The 22,636-nt window shown below is 41.1% G+C and overlaps 6 protein-coding genes and 1 non-coding gene across 10 annotated transcripts; 2 read left to right on the plus strand and 5 right to left on the minus strand.

The window, feature by feature from the left end:
- Positions 1–674: 674 nt before the first annotated feature.
- Positions 675–4,724, minus strand: LOC149653946 (epidermal retinol dehydrogenase 2-like). Its single transcript, XM_089846924.1, has 2 exons — positions 4,475–4,724; positions 675–4,408 (listed from the first exon to the last, which is right to left on the minus strand). Exons 1-2 carry the CDS (start codon positions 4,722–4,724, stop codon positions 3,663–3,665), a joined length of 996 nt encoding a protein of 331 aa, XP_089703050.1. The 3' UTR covers positions 675–3,662.
- Positions 4,725–5,523: 799 nt separating this feature from the next.
- LOC149653947 (estradiol 17-beta-dehydrogenase 11-like) lies at positions 5,524–7,198 on the minus strand. 4 transcript variants are annotated; one of them, XM_089846930.1, is made up of 3 exons: positions 7,059–7,198; positions 6,148–6,975; positions 5,524–6,068 (listed from the first exon to the last, which is right to left on the minus strand). In XM_089846930.1, exons 2-3 carry the CDS (start codon positions 6,545–6,547, stop codon positions 5,524–5,526), a joined length of 945 nt encoding a protein of 314 aa, XP_089703056.1. In that variant the 5' UTR covers positions 6,548–6,975; positions 7,059–7,198. The 4 variants fall into 4 exon arrangements, with proteins under 4 accessions (XP_089703056.1, XP_089703055.1, XP_089703054.1 ...); XM_089846929.1 differs by having other exon boundaries at positions 7,032–7,198; XM_089846928.1 differs by having other exon boundaries at positions 6,148–6,558; positions 6,835–7,198.
- A 410-nt stretch (positions 7,199–7,608) lies between these two features.
- LOC149653948 (retinol dehydrogenase 10-B-like) lies at positions 7,609–10,477 on the minus strand. The gene has a single exon (XM_089846926.1). It carries the CDS (start codon positions 8,833–8,835, stop codon positions 7,852–7,854), a length of 984 nt encoding a protein of 327 aa, XP_089703052.1. The 5' UTR covers positions 8,836–10,477; the 3' UTR covers positions 7,609–7,851.
- A 2,762-nt stretch (positions 10,478–13,239) lies between these two features.
- Positions 13,240–15,826, minus strand: LOC149653949 (short-chain dehydrogenase/reductase family 16C member 6-like). The gene is made up of 2 exons (XM_089846932.1): positions 14,469–15,826; positions 13,240–14,222 (listed from the first exon to the last, which is right to left on the minus strand). The coding sequence occupies exons 1-2, from the start codon at positions 14,780–14,782 to the stop codon at positions 13,559–13,561; spliced, it is 978 nt and encodes a 325-aa protein (XP_089703058.1). The 5' UTR covers positions 14,783–15,826; the 3' UTR covers positions 13,240–13,558.
- A 108-nt stretch (positions 15,827–15,934) lies between these two features.
- On the minus strand, positions 15,935–18,186 carry LOC149653950 (nonsense-mediated mRNA decay factor SMG9). Its single transcript, XM_089846931.1, has one exon. It carries the CDS (start codon positions 17,528–17,530, stop codon positions 16,061–16,063), a length of 1,470 nt encoding a protein of 489 aa, XP_089703057.1. The 5' UTR covers positions 17,531–18,186; the 3' UTR covers positions 15,935–16,060.
- A 279-nt stretch (positions 18,187–18,465) lies between these two features.
- Positions 18,466–18,681, plus strand: LOC149653951 (small nucleolar RNA U3). The gene has a single exon (XR_016370830.1). It is a non-coding gene; the product is annotated as a small nucleolar RNA U3 (small nucleolar RNA).
- Positions 18,682–19,892: 1,211 nt separating this feature from the next.
- LOC149653952 (uncharacterized) lies at positions 19,893–22,535 on the plus strand. The gene is made up of 8 exons (XM_089846933.1): positions 19,893–20,298; positions 20,426–20,485; positions 20,558–20,632; positions 20,710–20,952; positions 21,032–21,279; positions 21,634–21,808; positions 21,876–22,158; positions 22,232–22,535. The coding sequence occupies exons 1-8, from the start codon at positions 20,143–20,145 to the stop codon at positions 22,444–22,446; spliced, it is 1,455 nt and encodes a 484-aa protein (XP_089703059.1). The 5' UTR covers positions 19,893–20,142; the 3' UTR covers positions 22,447–22,535.
- The last annotated feature ends 101 nt before the right edge of the window (positions 22,536–22,636 follow it).

Raw genomic sequence — 22,636 nt, forward strand, 5'->3', positions numbered from 1 at the left:
TGAATCAGGGAGAAAAGAGGTAAGATGGAGTGGTAATGAAAGTCTCCCACGCCCCTACCCTTGGGTTGGCTATTGTTAAGTGCGACCGCGTAACGCCTTTGTATTTGTACGAGAATTAGCTACTATTCTAAAGACCTCAACGCTGAGGATGCTGGGAGGACTTCGGTGCTGTTCCGTAGGTGGGGGTACAAAGGCAATGTTATAGCGGCTACGGGGATTACCACTCCATCTCTATCTCTCCTTCAAGCAGGGAGCGCGTATAAGACTAGCTCACTGAAGATCAAGGTTGACTTCAAACGTCTTTGCTTTGCGAGTTGAGTTTCGAGCATTTAAGTTCACCTTAGAAGAAGATGGTTGAAGAAGGAAGGCGATGATAAATCATTGGCTACGCACCTGCGTTTCTAAATAGAATCGAGGAATTCCACAAATAAACTCGAATAATGAAAGAAAAATCTACAATCTTGACTCTCTCCCAAAAAAACCCCGAACTTGTAAAGCCGAGCTTCGACTCTTTTGACGAATACCAAACCAAACCAACCACGTGCAATTTGAATATTTAAAAGTTAAATTATACCTAGCATTTAAAATAATATCTGAGACATTAATATAGGATAGTTTGAAATCAAAAGAATTAGGCAACAGAAACCAGAATTCAAGGACAAACGAATTATAAACGCGTTTATGAAAAGTAGTAATTTCCCAATTGATTTATGTATATTTTACCTATCCTAATATTAAAATTCCATTAACTTGGGCTAGAGACTAATGAGACCCACGCATTTGACTGTATTGAAATCTACGGGGAAATAATTAAGAGTACCAATAGTCCTTCAAAATGACCTTTAACTTAAACGACGTACTAATAAATATTAACATAAAATAATGAATAAAATATAATATTGTACCAAACTGATTTACATGGTAAAAAAATCCCGGAACATTGAAGCCACGCACTATTCCTCAATGTTACCTTTGTTGTTTGAGGATACAACGCCCAATTACAATCAATAAACGCTGGCTACATGTACTTACGTTTTGATCACGTGTTATACATTCTACCTTACGACGTTATAACGGCAAAGGTAGATTGAAACTAACCAGCGAGTTTAATACGCGATTTTTTAATATTTTTTTAAATGGAGTAAAATTATAGAATTTGGCTAAAACGGGGGTTTAATATCAGCTGTTCTTCAAAGTGTAGGGGATTACGGAAGGTACGCGTGGATTATCTCGGCGCAGGCGCAGTGGGATGTATGTATGGTAATAATAATGAGTTCAGGTCACGACACGCTACGGTTACACTTTTTCATTCCCTAGTTACGTGTTTTATATTTGAATTGTGGGCGGGGGGGGGGGCGAGAATAGAGATTCTAAGGCGGGCGGAGGTATCTGTTCAACTATTCGAAAGTAGATCCTTAAGTTATGTATGCATTGTCAAATTGAACAATGAAATTGCGTTGAATACGAGATTACGGGGTATTTTTAAGAACAAAAGTTGGAAAATTATTTTTTATTGAGTAATTTGGGAAAACTGCAACTTCCTACTTCATGCTTATTTATTTCCAAAGAAAACAAAATTAAGAATATTTTGCGTAGTTTTTCCCCTATTCTTTGAAAAAACTTGACCGAGGGGATGGACACTTCACGAGCTAGAACGTAGCGCCCGGTTTAGGCATCTTTAGCGTCTTGTATATTCTATCTCAGTTAGACTAAATATATACGCCTTTAGCGCCTTGTTAAGATTGCTAAATTCTATTATAATTACATTCCCCCCTTCTCGACTTAATATACTCCTTTAGCTACTTAGTGATTAGCTTTTGAGTTGCGCTAAGTCCAAGGTAGGGATGTCAAGAAATGGCCCAGGGTCAAGGTTAGTTGCCCTTAGATAACCTTGGTACTTCAGCGGATAAAAACGATGCATGAACGTCTTTAGGGTCGCGTAAAAACTGGTTTACCTACAACATGGAGAAAGGGGGGAGGAGTCGAAATCTTGAACCGAACTCTGCCCCGATCCGCGATATAATTTCCCACAAAAACGGGAGGACGGGGTGGGTTGAAATAGTGGGGGTCGCATCATCCACATCGTGGTAAACACACGTGACCTAATTAGCTGGCGCCGTCTGTGGCGCCGTCTGTGGCACCATGGTGGCGAGTTTAATTTAATTGCCTTCTGCTATTTCGTGGCGCGTAGATTTCAACGGAGGAACGGAGGGAAGCTTTTGTGAATTAGGTAATATTTCACGTATTAATTATTTGAATATGGGCATATACTGCGTGTATAAAAGCCAAAGTTATACGATAGAAGCCTGGAACCATGCTGCCACTATATTTTGAATTTGTTAAGTCGAGACATGGTCGAGAGAGGGCGTGATAAATGTAGCCAAAGAAGCATCATGGTGGTTTTACCACAGTGTGCAAGAATCTTTCCCCATTCCATCCCCCACAGTTTTCTCCCACTTGGGGGTGAAACTTACTACGCATAGTGACCGAGAAACGCTACTCAATTCGACTCCTCCCCCCTTTCTCCATGCCTACAATAAGCTTTTGATTGATTGATTGATTTGTTTTTCTCGCAACCTTCATTTCGCCCATCATCCTTGATTTCGCGAACCGCTGTCAATCAAAATCAAAAACTAGTTTTCGCGATGACCTTCAAATTTTCATTTTAAATTAATTTGTTGAGTAAAATTTAATTACGCTATTAAATATTTTAAAAACTTAGACGCCCTTATGATGTCACACAATAAAACACGCGCAAGTTTAAGGGGGTCATTGATAAAACCCTCCTGCAATGTTGAGTGATAACTTGTGTGCATCCCTTACTGGAACATTCAAAATTTTCGACTCAATATGTCTCATAGAACTATGCATCCCACTCACTATTAGGATACCCTCCCTTTTTGGAATTTACACACTGTACAATGAATGATTAATTAAAGTCGTTCTTTACCTTGTGGTCAGTTGTCTGCAGACATCCATGGATCTGAATCTCCATTTTAAAATGCGGTTCAAAAAAAAAATCATTGTTCAAGACGTGGCTTCTAAAAGTATTAAGAATGTCGCGTCGACCGTGTTTCACGCTCTCCTGAATTAAACTGAGACTACAAAATGACCCCCCACCTGAGTCACCAATTTGACCTTTAGACTTTTATAGCGTTTTTTGGCGTTTAAAAATACGTTCTTTATGAATTTTTTTATTAGGATATAAATTAATTTGGGTCGTCTATCAAATTTATTAAAATCTATTATATCAAAATAATTTCCTTTTCGAGATGATTTTAATTACCTACTTGATTTAAACGGAATTTGAAACGGACGAAAATTTAGAAGATTCTTAGGGGTCCAAGATGGCGACCACGTGACGTCTGCTTATTTTTAAATCCGAGTATTATATTTTAATAATTTATGCCGTTTTCCATTGGCAATTTCCAGGGAGTAATTTTTCCACTGGAGTGACAACGAAAATTGCCTTAAACGTATCTATGTCTCCATGGTGGAGGATTAACGCAAGTGGCCAATGGAAAACGGCATTAAAATTTTGGTTGTGTTTCGAAATTTCTTTAAATCAAGGTAATTGTTGTTGAATAGTTCGTAATTACGGTTGGTCTTCCGGCATTTCGGCGATGACGTACAACGTCTTTGAACTATAATAATCGTGAAGTCTACTTCGTCTTCTTCGGCGCACTTTTGGCTTGACCACTTCCGTTCCGTTGCTGTCCGCTTTTGTTCTCTCCGACGGTTGCCGCTCCTTGGTTTCCAATTCGACCACGAAAATTCTTGGTGGCTTCGTCGGCTCCCAGGATGTCCGCCAATACCAAGCCCAATTCCACGGGGAACAGGGCCTTCAGCATAACCAGGATATTGATGTACTTGGGTAACATCAAGATCTTCTGATTGGTTCTGACGGCCGCTAGTATTTCGTCCACGACGTACTCGGGTTTCAACATGGGGATGGGTCCGAATTTGAATCCGTCAAAGAAGCCGGTATCGATGGCCACGGGACAGATGGCCGTCACGTGGATATTGGGGTGACCGCCGTAACGCAGTTCCATCACCAGGGACTCGGTGAAGCCCAAGACGGCGTGTTTGGAAGCGCAGTACTCGGTCAGTTTCTCCACGCCGAAAAAACCGGCCATGCTGGCTACGTTGACGATGTGTCCTTTGGCCATGGCCATCATGTCCGGGAGGAAAGCCTTGCACGTCCAAAAGTGGGCCAAAGTGTTGACCCCGAAGACCTTGTCGATTTGTTCGTCGGGTAAATCCAGCAATCTTTTGCCGCCGACCAATCCAGCGTTGTTGATCAAAATACTGACTTTTCCAACTTCCTTTTTAACCTTATCGGCCAAGGCGTAGACTTGCTGACGGTCTGTGACGTCACAGACGTACCCGCTAATCTTACCTCCGCTTTCTATCAAAATAAAAGTACACCCGAGTTTAACTAAATCCCGTTAATTAAATAATTAATCTTAATTACCTTTAACAATTTTAACCGTTTCGTCATTTCCAACTTTATTAATGTCCCACGTGACGACGGTGGAACCCAACTTGGCGAATCGTTGAGCTAGCAGACGACCCAATCCGCTTCCCCCACCGGTAATTAGAACGATGTCCTTGTCGACGTTCTTAAAGCGAAATCTCTTGGGTACGAACAAGAGGACGAGACATTCGAGTAATTTAAAAATGATTCGAAAGACTCCGATGACCACCATTAAGGCGTTGACCATTCTCGGACTTAAGCGGTCGTCGAATAAAACTAAATACGTTCTTAAATCAATCTTGACTAAAATAAGTCGCGAGTAGTCGCAACTGGACGCGGGGATCGTCTAGAAAATTACTTATCGTGGATGGATGGGTAGGAGGGCCTCCTTATGGCACTGGCGTTGAAAAACGCCTATCTTATCTCTTGATGGTGGTATACGTAATGCGAGTTAACTTCCAGAGATAGCAAATTATATTTTACTGATTACGATTTGTTTCAAGTGGGAAAAAATATTTTTATATTTCGCGATACGATGCCTCGCCTTGTCTCGATGGACTACAAGTATTCGCTAGTCTGATTCCTCGATCTGTACGAGGACATTATGATTTACTCGATGTTATTTGACTTAATTAAAACGTACTAAAGACCAATAAACCACATTTATCCTGTGAAGAAATAATTGCATTTTCCCGTTTTGACCACAAACTGTATTGCGAGAGAGTACTTCAAACTGACTCTCAACTCGTACTACTTTCTTTCCCATCTTGTATTCAAACGCCAGCGTTAAGTCATCAATGTGTCAACGACGTTTAAATTGCGATAAACCTCGTTTAAAATTCATACAGGTTAATTTAATTAATTTCCCCGTTTTTTTTAATTTCGAAACTTTGATAATATGCCAAAACTTAATTAACATAAATTATAAACTTCCTATTGAAAAATAAAATGGCGATAAAGTTCAACAGCGGTCACTTATAGAGTTTCTCGGGTCATTTCAAGTGACTAACAACGTTGCGTCTGTCCCAGGACAGGTGGGACAATCATTACCGATTCCCTCCCTGAGTTTGAGGTTGTCGCCCCTTGAAATTGGCCATGGCGCCTTTACTGCCCAACACTTCCAACAAGGCGACGTAAGCCTCGGCAGGAAGAATGGCCTTCAACATAACGACGAAGGTCAAATACCAGGGGAAGATGGACATGCTCTGATTGGTCAGTATGGCCTCGGTAATCTTCTGGGCCGCCTCTGACGTTTCCAAGGGAGGCACCAATCCCGTGTCAGTTCCTTCGAAGAGTCCCGTGTTGACCATAGCCGGACAAATGGTGGTCACTTTGATGCCGTCGTACCCGTTATTGTTCAGTTCGGCCGACAGAGAATCGCCAAAACCGATGACGCTAAATTTGGTGGCGCAGTAGTCGACCAATTGCTCGCATCCAGCGTGACCAGCCACGCTGGAAATATTGACCACGTGACCGTGGTTGCGGGCCATCATGTCCGGTAGGAAGGCCTTGCAAGTCCAAAAGTGGCTGATCGTGTTCACCTGGAAGATCTTCTCGATTCCGGAGTCCTCCAAGTCCAACAATTTCTTGCCTACAATTACAATTTAGTTCATCGGTACTTACTAGCCTAATTAATTACCACCTCGGTAATTAAAGGTAACTAGGCTTACCAAAGACAATTCCGGCGTTGTTGACCAAGATGGTGACCTCGCCCACGTCCCTTTTAACCTTCCTGGCCACTTCGTAAACTTGTTCCCGGTTGGTGATGTCCACGACGTAACCTTTGACCTTGGTGGTGGTTCCCCCGGGGCTGGTGGCGGCTTCAATTAGTCGACACGTCTCTTCGTTTCCATCTCGATTGACGTCCCAGACAACGACCTTGGCACCCAATTTGGCCAGATTTTGGGCCAGGGCCCGTCCCATGCCGCTGCCACCGCCCGTGATCAAGACCACTTCGTTGGTGATGTCCTTAAAACGAAGATGCTTGGGAACGCACAATAAAAACCAATGCTCCAAAACGCGGTAAAATATTCTTAAGACGCCCAAAATGACGTCGACACACGGATGCATCTCGAAATTAACTAATTAAATAATTAAGGCGTATTTATAGTTAAGCCACGTGCTCGAGTGGTCAGCTTAAAACGAGACAAACAAATGTCAACTCGAAATTAAATAGATTTAATCATTGAGAAACTTAATGAATAAATTTTAGCGGTTACGAAAATTTCGTCATCAACAATTTTGACGTATTTCAATTTTAACCGGAACTTTGTTAGTTTTTGTCCGATTTGGACGTAGATTGTCTCGTTTGGAAGCCAAAATCACCCTCGATTCAAATACAATAATATCGTACTCACGGAAATGGACTTTCCGGTTCCAATGTAAATGACAAACGCGTCTACAAACCTAATAAATTGAACTACAAAATGTTTCGGCTCTTGGAAAGAAAAAAAATTTACGTTTTAAGTCGAACCACCAAGTGTAATGGCGCGTAAAACCTACGGAACAAGCACGTCATAGCTTACAACTACTTTTAATTCAACTGTACCATTACTTTTAAATCCAAGGGGATTTAACGTACCATCTTCTGTCGCCGTAATTTCTCACTCGCTGTCATTTTAAACTGAGACGTTCATTACACCCCAAAAACCTGTTTATTTTTTTTTAGTTCTTACATTTTTTACGCTCCATCAGGTTTTATTCGATTTTAATTTTTCTTACCCCCCCCCGGTTGTCCCCCCCCCTGGACACGCTGAGATGAAAAACTTGGCACCTTAGGGAAGCCGAGCTTAATCGTAGCTGAAAGCTTCGATCAAAAAGGTCTCTTATATTATAGGTGTAATTATACTTTGGTACCAATTTATTAATAGACCTACAGGGTGTTCCAAAAAAGGTTAGGGTATAATTATATAACCAAAGTACACGCAGTGAGTGGGATGCGTCGATGGTTCTATGGGAAATCATCATGAGCAGCCCATTTTGAATGTCCCATAAAGGATGCACCCCCTAACACAAGTTATGAACATTGAACATTAAAGGAGTGTTTTAGGGGTGACCCCAATTAAGAAGCGTGTCTTTCAAACACAAGCGTGCTGTATATTTGGCTGTTTACCAAATGGAATGATTTCCCGTTTATTTAAAATCAAATAATCTTTATTTAAACGGTACATGTAATCGTAATTATATCAAAACTTGACCGTAGCCCGCGAGGCGGCTGACGGTCTTTGAGCTGTTGTCCGTATTTTTCTAAAAGGCGCGGTCACTCGGACCTTACTTCATTGATGATTATTTTTAATCAAATGCAAAAACTATCTTTAAAATTCAATGACGTATCGCGTGAATTATTTAAGAGCAAATGGTGACAAGAAACGCCTTCAATCTTTCTTAAATCCATTTGTACTCGACGTTTTAGCGACACCATTCGTCGTTCCACTTTTAAGTCGATTAGTGCCCCGTCCCCTGAAGTTCTTCATGGCTTCGGAACTCCCGAATATTTCGCTCAAAACGGTAAAGGCTTCTCGGGGCAAAATACCCTGACTAACTAAGAGTATATTCAAAAAGCGCGGTAGGATCACCATCCTTTCGTTTAACAAGACCGAGGTCATGACCTCTTCGGCCACTTGGTCCGGTTTCAAAGGCGGCACCAATCCCATGTTAAAGCCTTCGAAGAGCCCCGTGCTGATCAGTCCGGGACAAATGGTGGTGACGTGGACGCCGTCGTATCCCCCGTAACGGAGTTCCAAGGTCAGCGCCTCGGAAAAGCCGACGATGGCGTGTTTGGTCGAGCAATAATCGGTCAGTTTCTCCAAGGGGAAGTGTCCGGCCAAACTGGAGATATTGACGACGTGACCCTCGTTGCGGGCCATCATGTCGGGCAAGAACATTTTACAAGTCCAGAAATGGGCCAGCGTGTTGACGCGGAACAAGCGTTCGATGCCATCGTCCTCGAGCTCCAAGAGGTTCCTTCCTTGGACCACGCCGGCGTTGTTGATCAAAATGGTGACGCTACCCACTTCCGCTTTGACTTTTCGCGCCGTTTCGTAGACCTGGGCCTTGTCGCCGACGTCGCAGACGTAAGCCTCGGCCCGGCCACCACCATCCAGGATGAGTTGGCGCGTTTCTAGGTTGGCGCGCTCGTCGATGTCCCACGTGACTAGGGTGCAGCCAGCGCGCGCGAATCGCAGCGCCAGCGAGCGGCCGATGCCCGAACCCGCTCCGGTTACTAGCACGATGGCCTCGGAAATATTTTTCTTGGGGCGCAACGACTTAGGAACGAAAACCAGAATAAATCCTTCCAAAATACGGTAGAATAGGATGAGAAATCCCAAAATAACGCGGAAGACCCGATTCATTTTCATCACCAGCTGAAAACCGCGCTACTAGAAACGATATCAACCTAAGCCTACCACACGACGCAAATAATCATATTTTCAGCTGACTTTTTGCAGAATTTTCACTCAAATCCTTTATCAATTTGTTTCTTAACAATCTTACAAGCACTCGAGTCGTTTCCTTAGGAACTCCGAAAGCGGGGACTCTTCTCTCTTGGCGACAAGGTTATATTTATCAACTCCAGAAATCCACTTGTAATTAAAGCCAATCAAAATACTGACAGAACTTACGCGTTAATATTGAAGCAATATTTATCCATTTTTAAACTTTCGAGGCTAAAAATTGAAAACTTTTTTGGCACGTGAAATTTGGCGCGACGATTTTAATTCTCGTGAAATTTGGCGCGAGAATGAACGTGGCGCGCGTGAAGTTCATCAGTTTTGGCGCCTTTTTTCCATCATGGTTTTTCTTTTTTTTTTTTTAAATAATGATATTTAAGTTTAATTTTTTATTTTGCCACGTAACTTTCACCAGCGCGCGTATTTTGAGCGTACGAACCAAGTTGAGACGCGTACTTTAACGCGGATGATGCCGTTTTTGGGAAAACGGATTCGAGCGTAAAACAAACTTGACTCGAGCTCTGACGTCAGAAAAAAAAAGGGAGCTCATTTCCTCGTAAAAACGAAATAGGGTCAAGTTGAAAAAATCATTTTATAAATTGGCGCATCTGGCAGGCATCTCTTTAAAAGAGCATTTTGGTCACAGACTGGAATCTCCTCCATCGAAGCCACCACCAGCACCACCGTTCTGGCTCTCTAGCCCGCTTCGGGCTTGCTTTTGCCACCAATCAGGGGAAGCGGAGCTTTATATAGACACGCTTTTTAGGGTCGGCTTAATTATTAGACATCGCTTCTTAAGTTGAAGAAAACTAAAATTAGGGTCAGATGGCTTCGAGTTTGTAACTGCATTTTGGGTTTAGCTTAACCTGTCTATTTCTGGTTGGGGGAGGGGCGAAAGCGTGTTAAGCCTAAAACAAAAGTGCCTATTGTTCAAAGGGATTACAAAACAGGACTGGCATTAACCAAATGTCCTTCGAAATGCTGTTTTCCTACAGAACATTGACATCTAATGTTATTTTTCTATAATATCATCATAGAGAATAATATATCTAGGAGTGGAAAAGCCATTGAATTATATTTGGTACAATTTCCGCCATCCTAAATTAATTTCCCTGAATTTGATTAACACGATCATAGTACCAAGAATATTAAATTATTTTTTTAAAGTGTAATTGACACTGGTTTGAATATATAAATAAATTAAATTTCTCCGACTCGTCAAAAACGGTTCAAAATGCATCAAAGTGTCTATGAAATTTGATACCGAATCATTTTGGAATTGATTAAGTGGTTAAAAACTATATAATAAATTCAAGGTCTTTTCAAAATTTCAATTTTAGATATTAAGTTATCAAGTTTTTTTCTAGATAATGGACATCTCGCTTAGAAACAATATATATAATTTATAAAGTTGGTATTCGGTTCTAAGAGGGGGGGGGGTGCCAAATTTCACCAGGAAAATGTTGAGTATTTTAATTTCAAATGACGTCGCAAAATTCCAACTCAAGTGCTGCCACCTTAAAATTAAATATATTCAATTTATAATTAAAATTAATATATTCAATTTATAATTAAAATTAATATATTCAATTTATAATTAAAATTAATATATTCAATTTATAATTAAAATTAATATATTCAATTTATAATTAAAATTAATATATTCAATTTATAATTAAAATTAATATATTCAATTTATAATTAAAATTAATATATTCAATTTATAATTAAAATTAATATATTCAATTTATAATTAAAATTAATATATTCAATTTATAATTAAAATTAATATATTCAATTTATAATTAAAATTAATATATTTAAATATAACTTAAAATTAAATTATGTCTCTTATTACTATTACTTTGAGACGCGATTAACTTAGTTAATCTAACTAAAGCTTAATTAATTTGGCAGTTAGCGTTATAGAGGGCGCTAGTACGTTTAAAGTTAATTAAAGATTACCACCGGTTCCCTCTTTTAAAGTTTAGGTTGCAAGACGCGACGCGTCCTTTTCAATATTCAACTCACGCGCCAACCCCACTTACATTTTACTTTATTAAAACTGACCATAACCGAGTGAAATTGGTTAAAATATACGCTAGAAACCTAGAAATAAAGACGAGAAACTTTTGAACAAGCGTAATGGCAGTTGTCTGCCTTTGTAGGCCTTTAAGTCTAGGGGGAGATGAAAGGAAGTGCCAGCGCGTGATCCTGGCGCGCGAGACGGAGATCAGTTCTTTTTTGGCGCGAAACAGCGCGTGATAGTGGCGCGCCAGACGGAGCCCGCCTTTTTTAATATGGCGCGAAATAGCGCGTGGGGTATGTAACGGGGAATAAGACAGGGCGCCAAATAGCACGTGGAAAAATGACAATGGAAGCACGTGCGTATCTTATTATGAAATTAATTTAACGCGATAAAGATCAATTCAGTTCATTTTCTGTAGGAAATGTCCGAAGTTGCTTTGGTCCGAGTGTGTCCCCTACCGCCTATTCAATTCGATTTTTTTTATATATATAAAAAGCAAAAAATTGGGCCGAATTTTCCGGGTTCAAAAAACCGCAAACGGGAAATTATACTAAATACGTGATCTTTGAATGGGACGGGGGAGGGTTTTTTTTTTTGAAAAAAACTTTCGTGATCTAGATAGGTCGACGGATAAAGAACTTTTAAAAAGGTCCGCAGTTGAAGCTGGGGCGGAAAACCGTCGACGGATAAATATAGCGGAATTTCCTCCATTTTCCCGCTTACTACTACTACAACTACCAAAAGCGAACCATAGACTTGCGTAAAATAGATTTTAAATGGACGAACCTTTGAAACTATTTAAGAATTGAAAGTCCGTAAGGAGCTGCAGTCTAATAATAATTAGGGCTCGGAATATAAATATTAAAGTTCAATTTCTTTCGGGAGAATGAAGTTCAACTTATAAGGGACGGTTTATAAATAACGTCCCGCTGAAACGGCATTTGGGGATGGGGGGGGGGAGGACGGAAAACAGCGTGACGTCATTTCTAAATGCCCCTCGAAAATAACTCTCGTAACTAGAATTCGTTTTGATGGGTGCTATAATAGAATGGCCGCCGGCACAATTACTTTCTTAGGAAAACACCAATTTTCCTCGACCATGGGAACCAAAATAAATCGCCTTTCGTCAAAAGACGAGCGAAGGGAAACGCTAATTCACTAATGACACAATGCGAGCGAGCGAACGAACACCTACCATCTACCACGAAGGATAACCACTAACAGAATATCCCCGTAGGCAGTATTACCCTTTTCGTACAATCATCAAAGGTACACGGAGTGAGCAGCCCCTCGAAAGCCTGGATGAACATTGTTCCAAAAAATAAAGAGAGAAAAATCAAGTAGTCCCAAGGTGAAATTCAAAAGAAAATAATAATTGTCTTATTTATTTTTTTGGCGAATAAATTATTTGAGTCTGAATGAGTTTTGGCGCATCAAAAGCTGTCATTTAACTCGAGAGAAGCTCGGAGTCTTTATTATTGCTAAGGCTTTGAATTTGATAGATTTCAAGGTTGCTTATCAGTTTGTTTGGCAGATAATACTGAAGTATACGTCTGTACAATAGAATTAAGTATAGCGGGTTGGTTCAATCGTGGCTCTATCAAAACATTTCAAGGTTGACTTTGAATTATAGGTTTTAAAATTTGCAATAATTGATAGATAGACATTTGATTTTATCAAAGACAAAATAACTTCAATGCAAATCAGTCTAGGCCTAAACTTACCTTGAGTCGCGACAAAATGGTGGACCGCAAATAACAAATCAATCATTCTTACCTATTGTCATCATTGTTAGCTCTGAGAGAGATGGAGAGGGAGAGAGAGAGATTGAGAGAAAGAGAGAGAGATTGAGAGAAAGAGAGAGAGATTGAGAGAAAGAGAGAGAGATTGAGAGAAAGAGATAGGGAGGGAGAGAGAAAGAGAGAGGGAGGGAGAGAGACAGAGAGCAATAACAGATAATAGGCGCGTAATGGATTCCATTTCTAAAGTGAATAAGACCTTTAATGACTGTTCTCAAATAATAGAGGAAAAAATATAGCCAATATAATTATGAAAGCCGCCAGAAATTTCACCAATCCTTCCCACCGGCCTTAAACCCTTTTTTCAAGGTTTCACGTCGTAAATTCAATTCTTTGGCTGACAACTTGAAAACGCGCTTCATAATAGTCAAAACGACAATAGTTAAACACCTGTCATTTAGTTATGGAAACCACTTAATCCTGAATTGGCGTTTCTAAAGAAATAATAAGACTTCAACTTCAAATTAAAAAGCTTTGAGGAAGTTTTGGTCAAAAGAAACGATGAGATTTATTGCTTAGTTAAAATTGAGTATTTAAATTTAATCGCCTTTGAACAACGATCAAGGAAGGCGTCAAGAAAAATATCCTTAATTAACTTAAGTCTGGTTTCACTTTGTTATTCAAAGTACTTTACAAAATTAAGTATTTGAATTTAATGGCGAAACGAAATCAAAAAAGTCGAAATAGAAAGAAAAATAATTAAATTAAGTTAAATGGTTTTACTTTCATTCAAAGTAAATGATCACGTTTAAGTATTTAAATTTAATCGCGAACAAACTGGAGTAGAAAAACACACTCTTTATTAATTTAGGTTTTGTCCGACTTTGGTCTGGTTATTATTGTCCGGTATGGGGATGGCCCTTCCGGCCTTCAAGTTCTTAACGGCGTCGTACCCGCCCAACAAAGCCACCAACCTCATGCCCACGTCAATGGGCACCACCTCTTGCAAGAAGGTCAAGATCTTCCCGAAGCCGGGCACCAACACTTTCTCCCTTTCACCCAAAATGGCGGCGATAATGCACTTGGAGACGCCCTGGACGCTCAGTTCCGGCGTCAAGAGACCACTTTTATATCCCTGGTACAGTCCCGAGTTGAAAAAGGTCGGGCAGACCAGGGTGGTCTTGACGCCCGTGTAACCGCCCAAGTACAATTCGACTTTCAAGGAATCGTTGAAACCTTTCAGGGCGTGTTTGCTGGCGGCGTAATCCGTTAACTTGGGGAAGCCAATCAGGGCGCCCATGCTGGCGATGTTGACCACGTGACCGCGGTTACTTTCCATCATGTCCGGCAGGAAGGCCTTGCAAGTCCACATGGGCCCCAAGGCGTTCACTTCGAACGTCTTTTGGATTTTGGCGTCGGGGATGTCCAGGAAGTCCTCGCCCACCAGGATACCCGCGTTGTTGACCAGGATATTAACCGCGCCAACTTCTTCCTTGACCCTTTTAGCCGTTTCGTAAACCGACTCCCTACAGACACGAGGAGTTATTTCAATTTCCCCACAGATTTAATTGAGTTTAATTAAAGAGCTACTAGATTTAAATTCCGAGCTGATTTTGTTAAAACTCCCTGACTTTTTTAAATCCTCTAACTGGTTTAAAACCCCGTTTAAAATTTCCTAATTCCAAGGCCGAGAAAACCAATATCTCAGATACGTTCCCTCACGTAATTACTCCGACAATATTTGAATAAAATTAAGAGACTATAGTAATTACCTATTAGAAACGTCGCAATAATAAGCGTGAGCTTGTCCGGCTTCTTGCTTAATCATCTTTTGCGTTTCACGATTACCGTCCTCGTTGACGTCGCAGAGGACCAGGATGGCGTTCCTCCTGGCCAATTCGATGGCCAACAAACGACCCAAACCCGACCCGGCCCCGGTCACTAAGACCACTTGACCTTTCACGTCCTTCTCGCGTTGCAATTGCCGCGGTGTCAAAAACACTACCAAATGTTTCAGCAACAAATAGGCAATCTCTAGCAATCGAACCGCGACTATTTGCGCTCTGTCCGCGAAAGATCTCTTCATTATGAAATTAATTACTTAAATACGACACGGTTAACGACAAAACTTTAGCGAGATTTTAAATTAATCGTGATTAAATTAAAGTTAACGCTGGAAATCGGATTGAGGAGCGTGTAAAAAAATCACTACCTCGACGCTAACAGATCAGAGCTAGAATAAAGTTTGTTTCCCCTTTGTAACTTGTTTCAAAGTTGGGCCTCCCCTCTCTCTCTCTTTCTCTCTCTCTCTCTCTCCGCTCTCTCTCTTTCTCTCTTGATAGATATTTAAAAGGGGATCTCCTACAACACTAGCGCCAAATAACTTCTTGATTTTTATCGAGTAGTGACAGCCCGTACTATAACCCCATAGGTAAACCCCCGTTACTTGCCATTACTGCTACACACTTCGAGTCCGTGAATAATTCACTTCTAAAGAAAGTACCTTACGCGCGGTGTGTGAAGTTTAAAATGCACCTGCAATTTCTATAGCCTTTCAAATTCAATAAAGACACGGATTAAATTACCACCACGTCAAGGGGAGGGAGGGGGGCTAAAGGGTTAACCTCTTTTTGAAAGGGGCAAGGCGCTGGGGGTCAATGCTTTAAAAGGGGAAACCCCAAACCAAACCAAACCAAAGTGGTTCGGGCGGCTCGCAGAGTCGCAGACTCGCAGTTGTACTTTAAATGATGGATTAAAGACCCACTATAGACGGAGGGAGACATTTAAAGTCGTACCAACTTAACTTGAGAGCGCTAATAAAGGCTGGCTGCGGTTTAATCTTAAGTTATTTTGTAATAATTTGAAAACAGATCACGTTTGTTTGACGCGAGAAATATATATGAAAGTACAGGGTTCATACAACTTTTTGAAAAAACCAAAAATTACCCCGAGTTTTCCAGGTTTTTTTCTTTCAACTTCAAACTTACTCAAACCTTACAAATTTCCCTGAATTTCCTTGAATTTTATTAAAAAATTATAAAATTAATTTCCACGAGTTTTTTTTTCAACGATTTCTTTCCCCCGGAGTTTTCCAGGTTTTGTACGAACCATGACTGAAGTAGCGTGTAGGGATAGGTAAGCTTAATGTCCGCGTCATATAGGCCTAGTTAGAAATACGTGACGTAATCGCTAGCAATCAACGTCCTTGAAAGCGATCAGCGGGATTAGCTGTGTAATATTGATGTCGAAAAATGGCCCAAAGCCAAAGCCGATTAATCTCGTAATATCATTTTAATAAAATGTAATTATTACTCGATTAAAAACAAAAACAAAGTTAGAGACTAGTTGTACAATTAATTAATATTCATGGGAGTAAGCGATTATATTCCAAAAACAAATTGGATTTTTTGACGGCTTCCCATATTTTGGCGGCGTAATGAAACCAATTCTTCTCCGACAAGGTGGTCCGCGTTAACAAGGTCGGGGGCATGGCCAAGACCTTTTGGGCGAAACTCTGGGCCAGTTCCTTATAACCCTGATGACCTTTGAACTCGGGCCAAATTCCCTCGACCGCGTCAGAATTTTTATCCGGAAGCAGAAACAAATTAACTTTATCTTTGGCCGCCGTCTCGTTCTTGCGTTTGCACTCCTGTTGCGTCACGAAGCCTTGGAACTTCAGTTTGGATTTGGCGAAGATGACCCCGAGCGTCTTGTCCATTTGGTCCAGGACATCGGGGGCGAAGTCAAACTGTTGGCATTTATTCTGGGCGAAAACCAAATGCGGGTAATACTCGAAGATGTCCTCGACGGAACTGGTCATCTCGTGCAAGTTATTGGGCGTGGCCGGTTTCAACATTTCCGCCGCTTGGACGAATCGCAACAAATTGGCGTCGACGAAGTAATCCTGGACCAAAATGATGGTATGACAGACGGCCATCAAGAACGAGGCGATCTGCAAGGATTGCATTTGGAGGGCGTTCTCGGTCGAGGTGTACTCGGGTCCGCTCAGACTCTTCTTCTCGTATTGGATGATGCGGTCCATGACGCTGGCGCTCAAGGCCGGTTGCGTGTCCAATAGAATGACGCGTTCGTTCGTAATGTAGATATCGACGCCGTTCGTGCAATGAGCCCCCAATTCCGTTAATTCCTCGCTTTGGGCTTTGAAAACCTGTCGATTACTGCCGGACAGTAAGGACAGGACCGTGGATTTGCCGCTGCTTTGCAAACCCAGGACACCGACAACGTAGAAATCATTTTGATCTTGCAGGAATTCCATGGCGTTATCGCACCATTGCAAGGCCTCGTCGATAAGTTTCAAGGGGGCTAACATTTCCGGGGAAGACGGCGCTAACTTCTGTTCCAAAGTTAAAACATTCGCGTCGGGGGCTGACGTCGATTTCTGTTGTAATTGGTAAATCGGGGCACCCGTTTTCAAACTGGCCATTGAAGACGCTTCACCGCCACTGTTGTGACCCGTTCTGGTGACAATATTAGAGGCGGTACCGAGTGGGGAAGTACTTAGATTGGACGCGTGTTCGTATTTGGTGGTTCCCGGGCCACCACTTTTACCGAGGATGGTGGACAGTTTTAAGTCGCTACCAGGGTCACTCAACGCGGAGTTGGTAGGTTGGGAATGAGTTTGACTTTGGATGTTAGCAGTCGCGTTTGAATCGTGGTGAGGTTGGGGTTTAGCTAAGATGACCATAGTTCCCGAGGAAAATTCAGCGTCATGGTTGTGATTATCACCCCGGTCGCGCGAGGAACCACCTTGGTTGCCACCACTGTTATAATTACTGCGTTTTTTACGACGTTTTCCGCGATCGTAATCCGACATTTTTACGCGAAAAACTTATTATTTTACAGAAATAAGTCGCTCGCGTTTAATAGTTCTTAAAAAGTCACTTAATTAACGCTTAAACTTTGCCAATTAACTTTAATGTTAATGGCAATAAGGTACTTTTCACAATCAAAGTATGTTTCGAGCAATGTTCTTGCCTATTCACTTAAGTGTTTTTTTAGAATCAAGATGCAATTGGTGTTAGTAGACGTTTAGGCTTATCGAAATTTATATAGTTCACCCTAACACGTGGTTAGTTACTTAATTAGTCATCAAATTAAAGTTAATCAAGTCCGAATTTCGATCGCGTTGACTTAAATCGGAGTTAGGCTAAGACCAAATGACTGGATTTATATTTAAAAACTTACTGAAAACGGCGAGGTTAGAGTCCCAACTTGCGAATAATGGCGTCAAATTCGCGTAAAACTCGTTTAAATTAACTTTAATTATAATTACAAAAGCGAGTAGGACCATACCGACATTACCCAGCTGTAGGCAGCCATCTTGGAATTTAAAGAGCCGGAAGAATCTGCGTGTGGGCGGGCCGGCCCTCTTGACAACGGTACCACTGTCGCCATCTATCGTTGAAACTAGGCACTAAACATCTTGGAATTTAAAGAGCTAGAATGTGGGGGGGGGCGGCCCTCTAGCCAACGGTACCACTGTCGCCATCTATCGTTAAAACTAGGAACTAAGTTGATAGAATATCGAACGAATTGTAATGCTTTTTCTGCATTAATTATCGTAAATATTAATAAATTTCCTAATATTTTTCAGAAATAAATTACTATCTAATAGGTTACGTCGTGTCAGTCTAAAATATTGATTAAAATTGGAAATTATTTCTTGTATATCAGAGAAGAGTTTCAGTATCTTGCTAAAGCCTAAGTGGTAGCTAGATTTCAAAGGCTTTCAAGAGATATAGGAAAATTAAGATCATACTTCAAGGGATCATTCCTATAGTATATCTTCTCGTGTTTGTTCATCCAAACTCGAGGCAAACTCAACCACGAGGATGAGCTTGACGATCTCTTCCTGAGCGGGAAGCGGAAGTTGGAATTTCCAAACCGGAAGTTCTTTCTTCATTGATGATCGTTCCTCGATTGACTCGTTCAATCGATGGAGGGAAGAGATCGAAGCTGAGTGGCCCACCCGTAATATAAAACCAAAATTAATCTACACTAAAAATACGTTACTATGATAGATTGTGCATACGTAATTAGAGGGAATAAACACCTAAATTTCATATGAATTATTACTTTAGAAGATTCTTTAAATGTAGCATTTTATAGAGAAACATTTTGGGGTCAAAAAACGGTCTGAATTTGCGACAAACAAGTAACAAAAGTGTCTGTCCACTGAGACGGAACTAATAGAGATAAAGGTGGGAAACGTTTATTTTCTATGGGTATTTGTTGCCTTCAATTTCATTGGTTGGTAGCGGAGGAGATCAAAATGGATTACAGCCCTCATTGTAAGGAATTTGAAACGTTTAACAATAGTTTTCGGGACCCTAGAAGTTTCGGAGGGGTGTATAGAAGAAGGTGACCGATCAAGGATAAAATTGAATGACCCTTAACCTCGGGAGGCTAGAAACCTCAAAGGAAACTCGCAACAATGGGAATCAAATTCAGTTTGACAGGAGAAGGGAGAAGAGGGGGTCCACTTTCCAATTGGAAGAAACAGTTTGGCCAAGTTTAAAAACAACTCGGGCGAAAATTTCGGCCACCCCAAAAATAATGGCATACTGACCACCCCTAAGGACCCTTAATGGCCACCAATCTATCTTACTGAAATTCTAGGGGGGTGGTCCCGTCAAAATTTCAAGGTGTTTTTAAAAAGGCAAAGTGTCTTGACTCTAAAATTTAGCCCGTACCTATTTATGGATTTCATATAGAAAACAGTGTCAACTGACCTTGGATAAGTCTTTAAAATTATTCTATTTGGCGACATAAATACGCTCTCTCTAAAAATAAACCAACCCCCAAAACTTTGAAATGTAGGCCTAACCGATCGAAAAATCGCGGACACATTGTCATTGTCACCGCAGCAATAGCTACATTTTTTCATAGGAAATCATCGAGAGGTTGGACACTTCCAACTTCCCCGCCTGAAAAACATTCATTTTCCGTATTTTTCAATTGGGATAGTTTCCAGCCCCTCCCTCATAGAAAAGAATGCGGGGGGCATCTCCGCGGGGTTCATCCCACGACGTAAGACCCCCAAGAACTACTTCTCCTTTAACTCCGATTAACCTGTAGAGGTACCTCTCCGCTCTTAACTCTCTTTTCAACGCACCTTTCGGGTGAGATGAACCACCGTGAAGATTTGTCGGGGCCACGAGTTAACAAAAGGTGTCGTCAAAATGGGACGGACGGAATAGCAACTTTGAAGCTACGGTTGGGGTCCGGATATTGAAGGGGCTGTACCATTACCACTGTTCAGCAGCCCCCGAGAGGAAACTAGACTCGGAAACTGTCCGAGGGGACTACTATAAAAGACCCCCGTTCACTACTAGCCCACCAACAATCTGCTGGCAACTTTCAACCAGGAGTACTTGACGTAAAACGTGTGAGCTGACGGGACTATACCATACCAAAGGGAGAGAGATGCTGAACTTTCAAGGGATCGCGATGATTTTGCTCGGGGTTGTGGCCGTGGTCAAGGCGGCTGGACTAGCCAATGGTTACGTACGACCACCGGCCGTTTACCAGGAAAAGGACCGCGCTAAAATTGCCAATTGCCGGGCTGTTTGTTTGGATACCGTAAGATGCAACAACTTCTTATTTTATTTTCTCTATTACTATGTTTTGATAGTAGATTTTATAAACTTGTAATTTTTCGAGGGGATATTCACTCTTATTTAAAAACTATTTTTTCATTTAATTTCAGTTCCGTAAATCGAAAGACTTGGGAGATGAGTGGTGTTATCAAACCCCTAATTGCAATATGGTAATTAATTATAAATTAATTTATCTATTAACCTAATTAGTATCTAAACAATTTAATTTGTTTAATATTTAGTGTTGGCACGTTTGCGAGATGTTATTGGTCGAATACAGAGTATGGAGCCCCATGTGTGGAGTTCAAGATATTTGCGTACGTACTTAACACTTTTAATCGCCGTTAAAACTAATTAATGAGATTAATTAATCTAATTTATTTAATTGTCATAGTTCCCGGGTTGCGTCACGGCTTGTGATTACCAACAACACGGCAGTCCCGGCGGGAACTTTCAAAGAAGTCCGAACACGGTTCCCATCCCCAATTCATTCCGGGTGACCCAAGGAGAGGAACCCGAGCCCGTCTTAGAAGCCGAGTGGACCGAACCCAAATGCGGCAATTGTCAAAACGGATCCCTGGTTTATATCCTGAGTCGACAGAAAAGGAGTGACCACTCTTGGGTCGAAGTCAAACAGGTAATTACTACCTAATTAAAATTGTAACGGCCTCAAATTAATTAATGAACGCGTTTAATTACGATTAATTTAATTCCAGACTTCCGATTTGAAGACCGAGTTGCGCGAGTCCCTATGGAACAGTTCTACCCAATTCAAAATCATCGCCGTCTCCGCTTCCGGCGTCGAAGCCGAGGGTTACGTCACTCATGAAGTGGTCACCACCACGGACAATTCTTTACAACGGGATGCAAGTTCAAGCGGCGCGACCCCAACCACCAACTTCAATCACCAATACGTTCTAAGTCCCAGTTGGACGCCTCGACTAGTCAGCATGGAAAAGGCCAGGTTAATATATTTCGCCCTAATTACCTTAGTAATTAGTAACTTAATTAATAGCTACTTAATCGCCTAAGAGCTTCATTCATTCATTCATTATCACTCGTTGTTATTTATTTTAATCAACCAATTAAATTTCTTTGGTTACCTGTTAATTTATTTGAAATAAACGTTAATTAAAATCGCATTTATTATTCGCATTTATTTCAAAGAAATTAATTCATTCTTCGATATAGTAGTAGCACTCCGCGTTAAATTACCATAGAGGGTAACATAGTCAAAGGCATAAAGGCGCCATTACTCTATTATGGCTAGTTTCCCACGGTTTAACTTTGACCTTTGTTTAACCTTTTTCTTTGGCAGTCAAAGTTCGGGTATCGAGGCGTTGATCGCGTGGCCCCCGGCCAAGAAAAGCTGCCGGAAATACGAAGTTGCCTGGCGAGTTTTGGACCAATCCATGGAAGTGACCGGTCACTTGTACACCTTCACGCATTTGGCCTCTTTAGCGCTATGGCCTAATTCCTTACATTCAGTTGATGTAATTACTTAATCGTTAATACTAATATTAATTACAATTAGTTATAATTAATTAACTATCTTGGTAGGTGGTCTGTTTCGACTCGGAGGGTAAAATATCTCAACGTAGCGAGGCCCTGTTTATCAACTCGAAGGACGCCAAGGTCAAGGAGACGACGATGCTGGTACCGGGGGTCAACGGGGGTCAATGTTTGGACTTGACTTACTGGATTATGGTCGTGGGTATCGCGGGATCACTCTTTCTGGCTTTCTTCGCCTTCTTCGTCATTTGGATTTGCTTGAGGATGAAGAGACGCTGGCCCAGAACTCTAGTACTTGACAATGCCACCACGGGACCACCATCTTCGCCCAGTAAGAACAGTTTTTGCCTAACAATAATTATATAAAACTAGACCCGTGCTAATTTGATTCTATTGGTTGACAGTTAATAAACAAGTTCTAAAGGGCTTGGTGTCCAGCGAGACGGCCAACGCCTTCATGAATCGCCACCAGAAACTGGTCAAGACGATCAGCCGAAAATTAAGCAGCATTTCGGACTCGAAAGAATCGGCCGCCGGATACATTCAAGTTGACCTTTTGGACGACGATGACGTTTTCAACGAACATCAAAGACATTTTAATAACAACAGCGACAATTGACCGCCAAAATCCGCGTAGACTAACGAATTATGTAATTACTTGAAAATTAAAAATGTTAATAAAATGCTTTTAAAGTTAATTAAAAGTTACTTCCTCCAAATTTCCTTTAATATAAGCCTACGTTTATAAGATACGCTAGAGACTACCTCGTGACAAGCTCCAGTTTCTAAGTTACCAGTGACAATCTTAT

Source organism: Phalangium opilio, unplaced genomic scaffold (genome assembly GCF_054372755.1).
Source record: "Phalangium opilio isolate 3A_F unplaced genomic scaffold, DU_Popi_V2 ptg000081l_1, whole genome shotgun sequence".
NCBI lineage: Eukaryota > Metazoa > Arthropoda > Arachnida > Opiliones > Phalangiidae > Phalangium > Phalangium opilio.

Excerpts from the sequence above, each read along its gene's own strand:
- LOC149653946 (XM_089846924.1), bottom strand. The coding sequence starts at position 4,724 with ATGGTCAACGCCTTAATGGTGGTCATCGGAGTCTTTCGAATCATTTTT. Across the intron at positions 4,409-4,474 it reads AACGGTTAAAATTGTTAAAG|AAAGCGGAGGTAAGATTAGC; the intron begins GTAATTAAGATT and ends TTATTTTGATAG.
- LOC149653947 (XM_089846930.1), bottom strand. The coding sequence starts at position 6,547 with ATGCATCCGTGTGTCGACGTCATTTTGGGCGTCTTAAGAATATTTTAC. Across the intron at positions 6,069-6,147 it reads CAACGCCGGAATTGTCTTTG|GCAAGAAATTGTTGGACTTG; the intron begins GTAAGCCTAGTT and ends TTGTAATTGTAG.
- LOC149653948 (XM_089846926.1), bottom strand. The coding sequence starts at position 8,835 with ATGAAAATGAATCGGGTCTTCCGCGTTATTTTGGGATTTCTCATCCTA.
- LOC149653949 (XM_089846932.1), bottom strand. The coding sequence starts at position 14,782 with ATGAAGAGATCTTTCGCGGACAGAGCGCAAATAGTCGCGGTTCGATTG. Across the intron at positions 14,223-14,468 it reads TATTGCGACGTTTCTAATAG|GGAGTCGGTTTACGAAACGG; the intron begins GTAATTACTATA and ends TCGTGTCTGTAG.
- LOC149653950 (XM_089846931.1), bottom strand. The coding sequence starts at position 17,530 with ATGTCGGATTACGATCGCGGAAAACGTCGTAAAAAACGCAGTAATTAT.
- LOC149653952 (XM_089846933.1), top strand. The coding sequence starts at position 20,143 with ATGCTGAACTTTCAAGGGATCGCGATGATTTTGCTCGGGGTTGTGGCC. Across the intron at positions 20,486-20,557 it reads AAACCCCTAATTGCAATATG|TGTTGGCACGTTTGCGAGAT; the intron begins GTAATTAATTAT and ends TTTAATATTTAG. Across the intron at positions 21,809-21,875 it reads ATTCCTTACATTCAGTTGAT|GTGGTCTGTTTCGACTCGGA; the intron begins GTAATTACTTAA and ends CTATCTTGGTAG.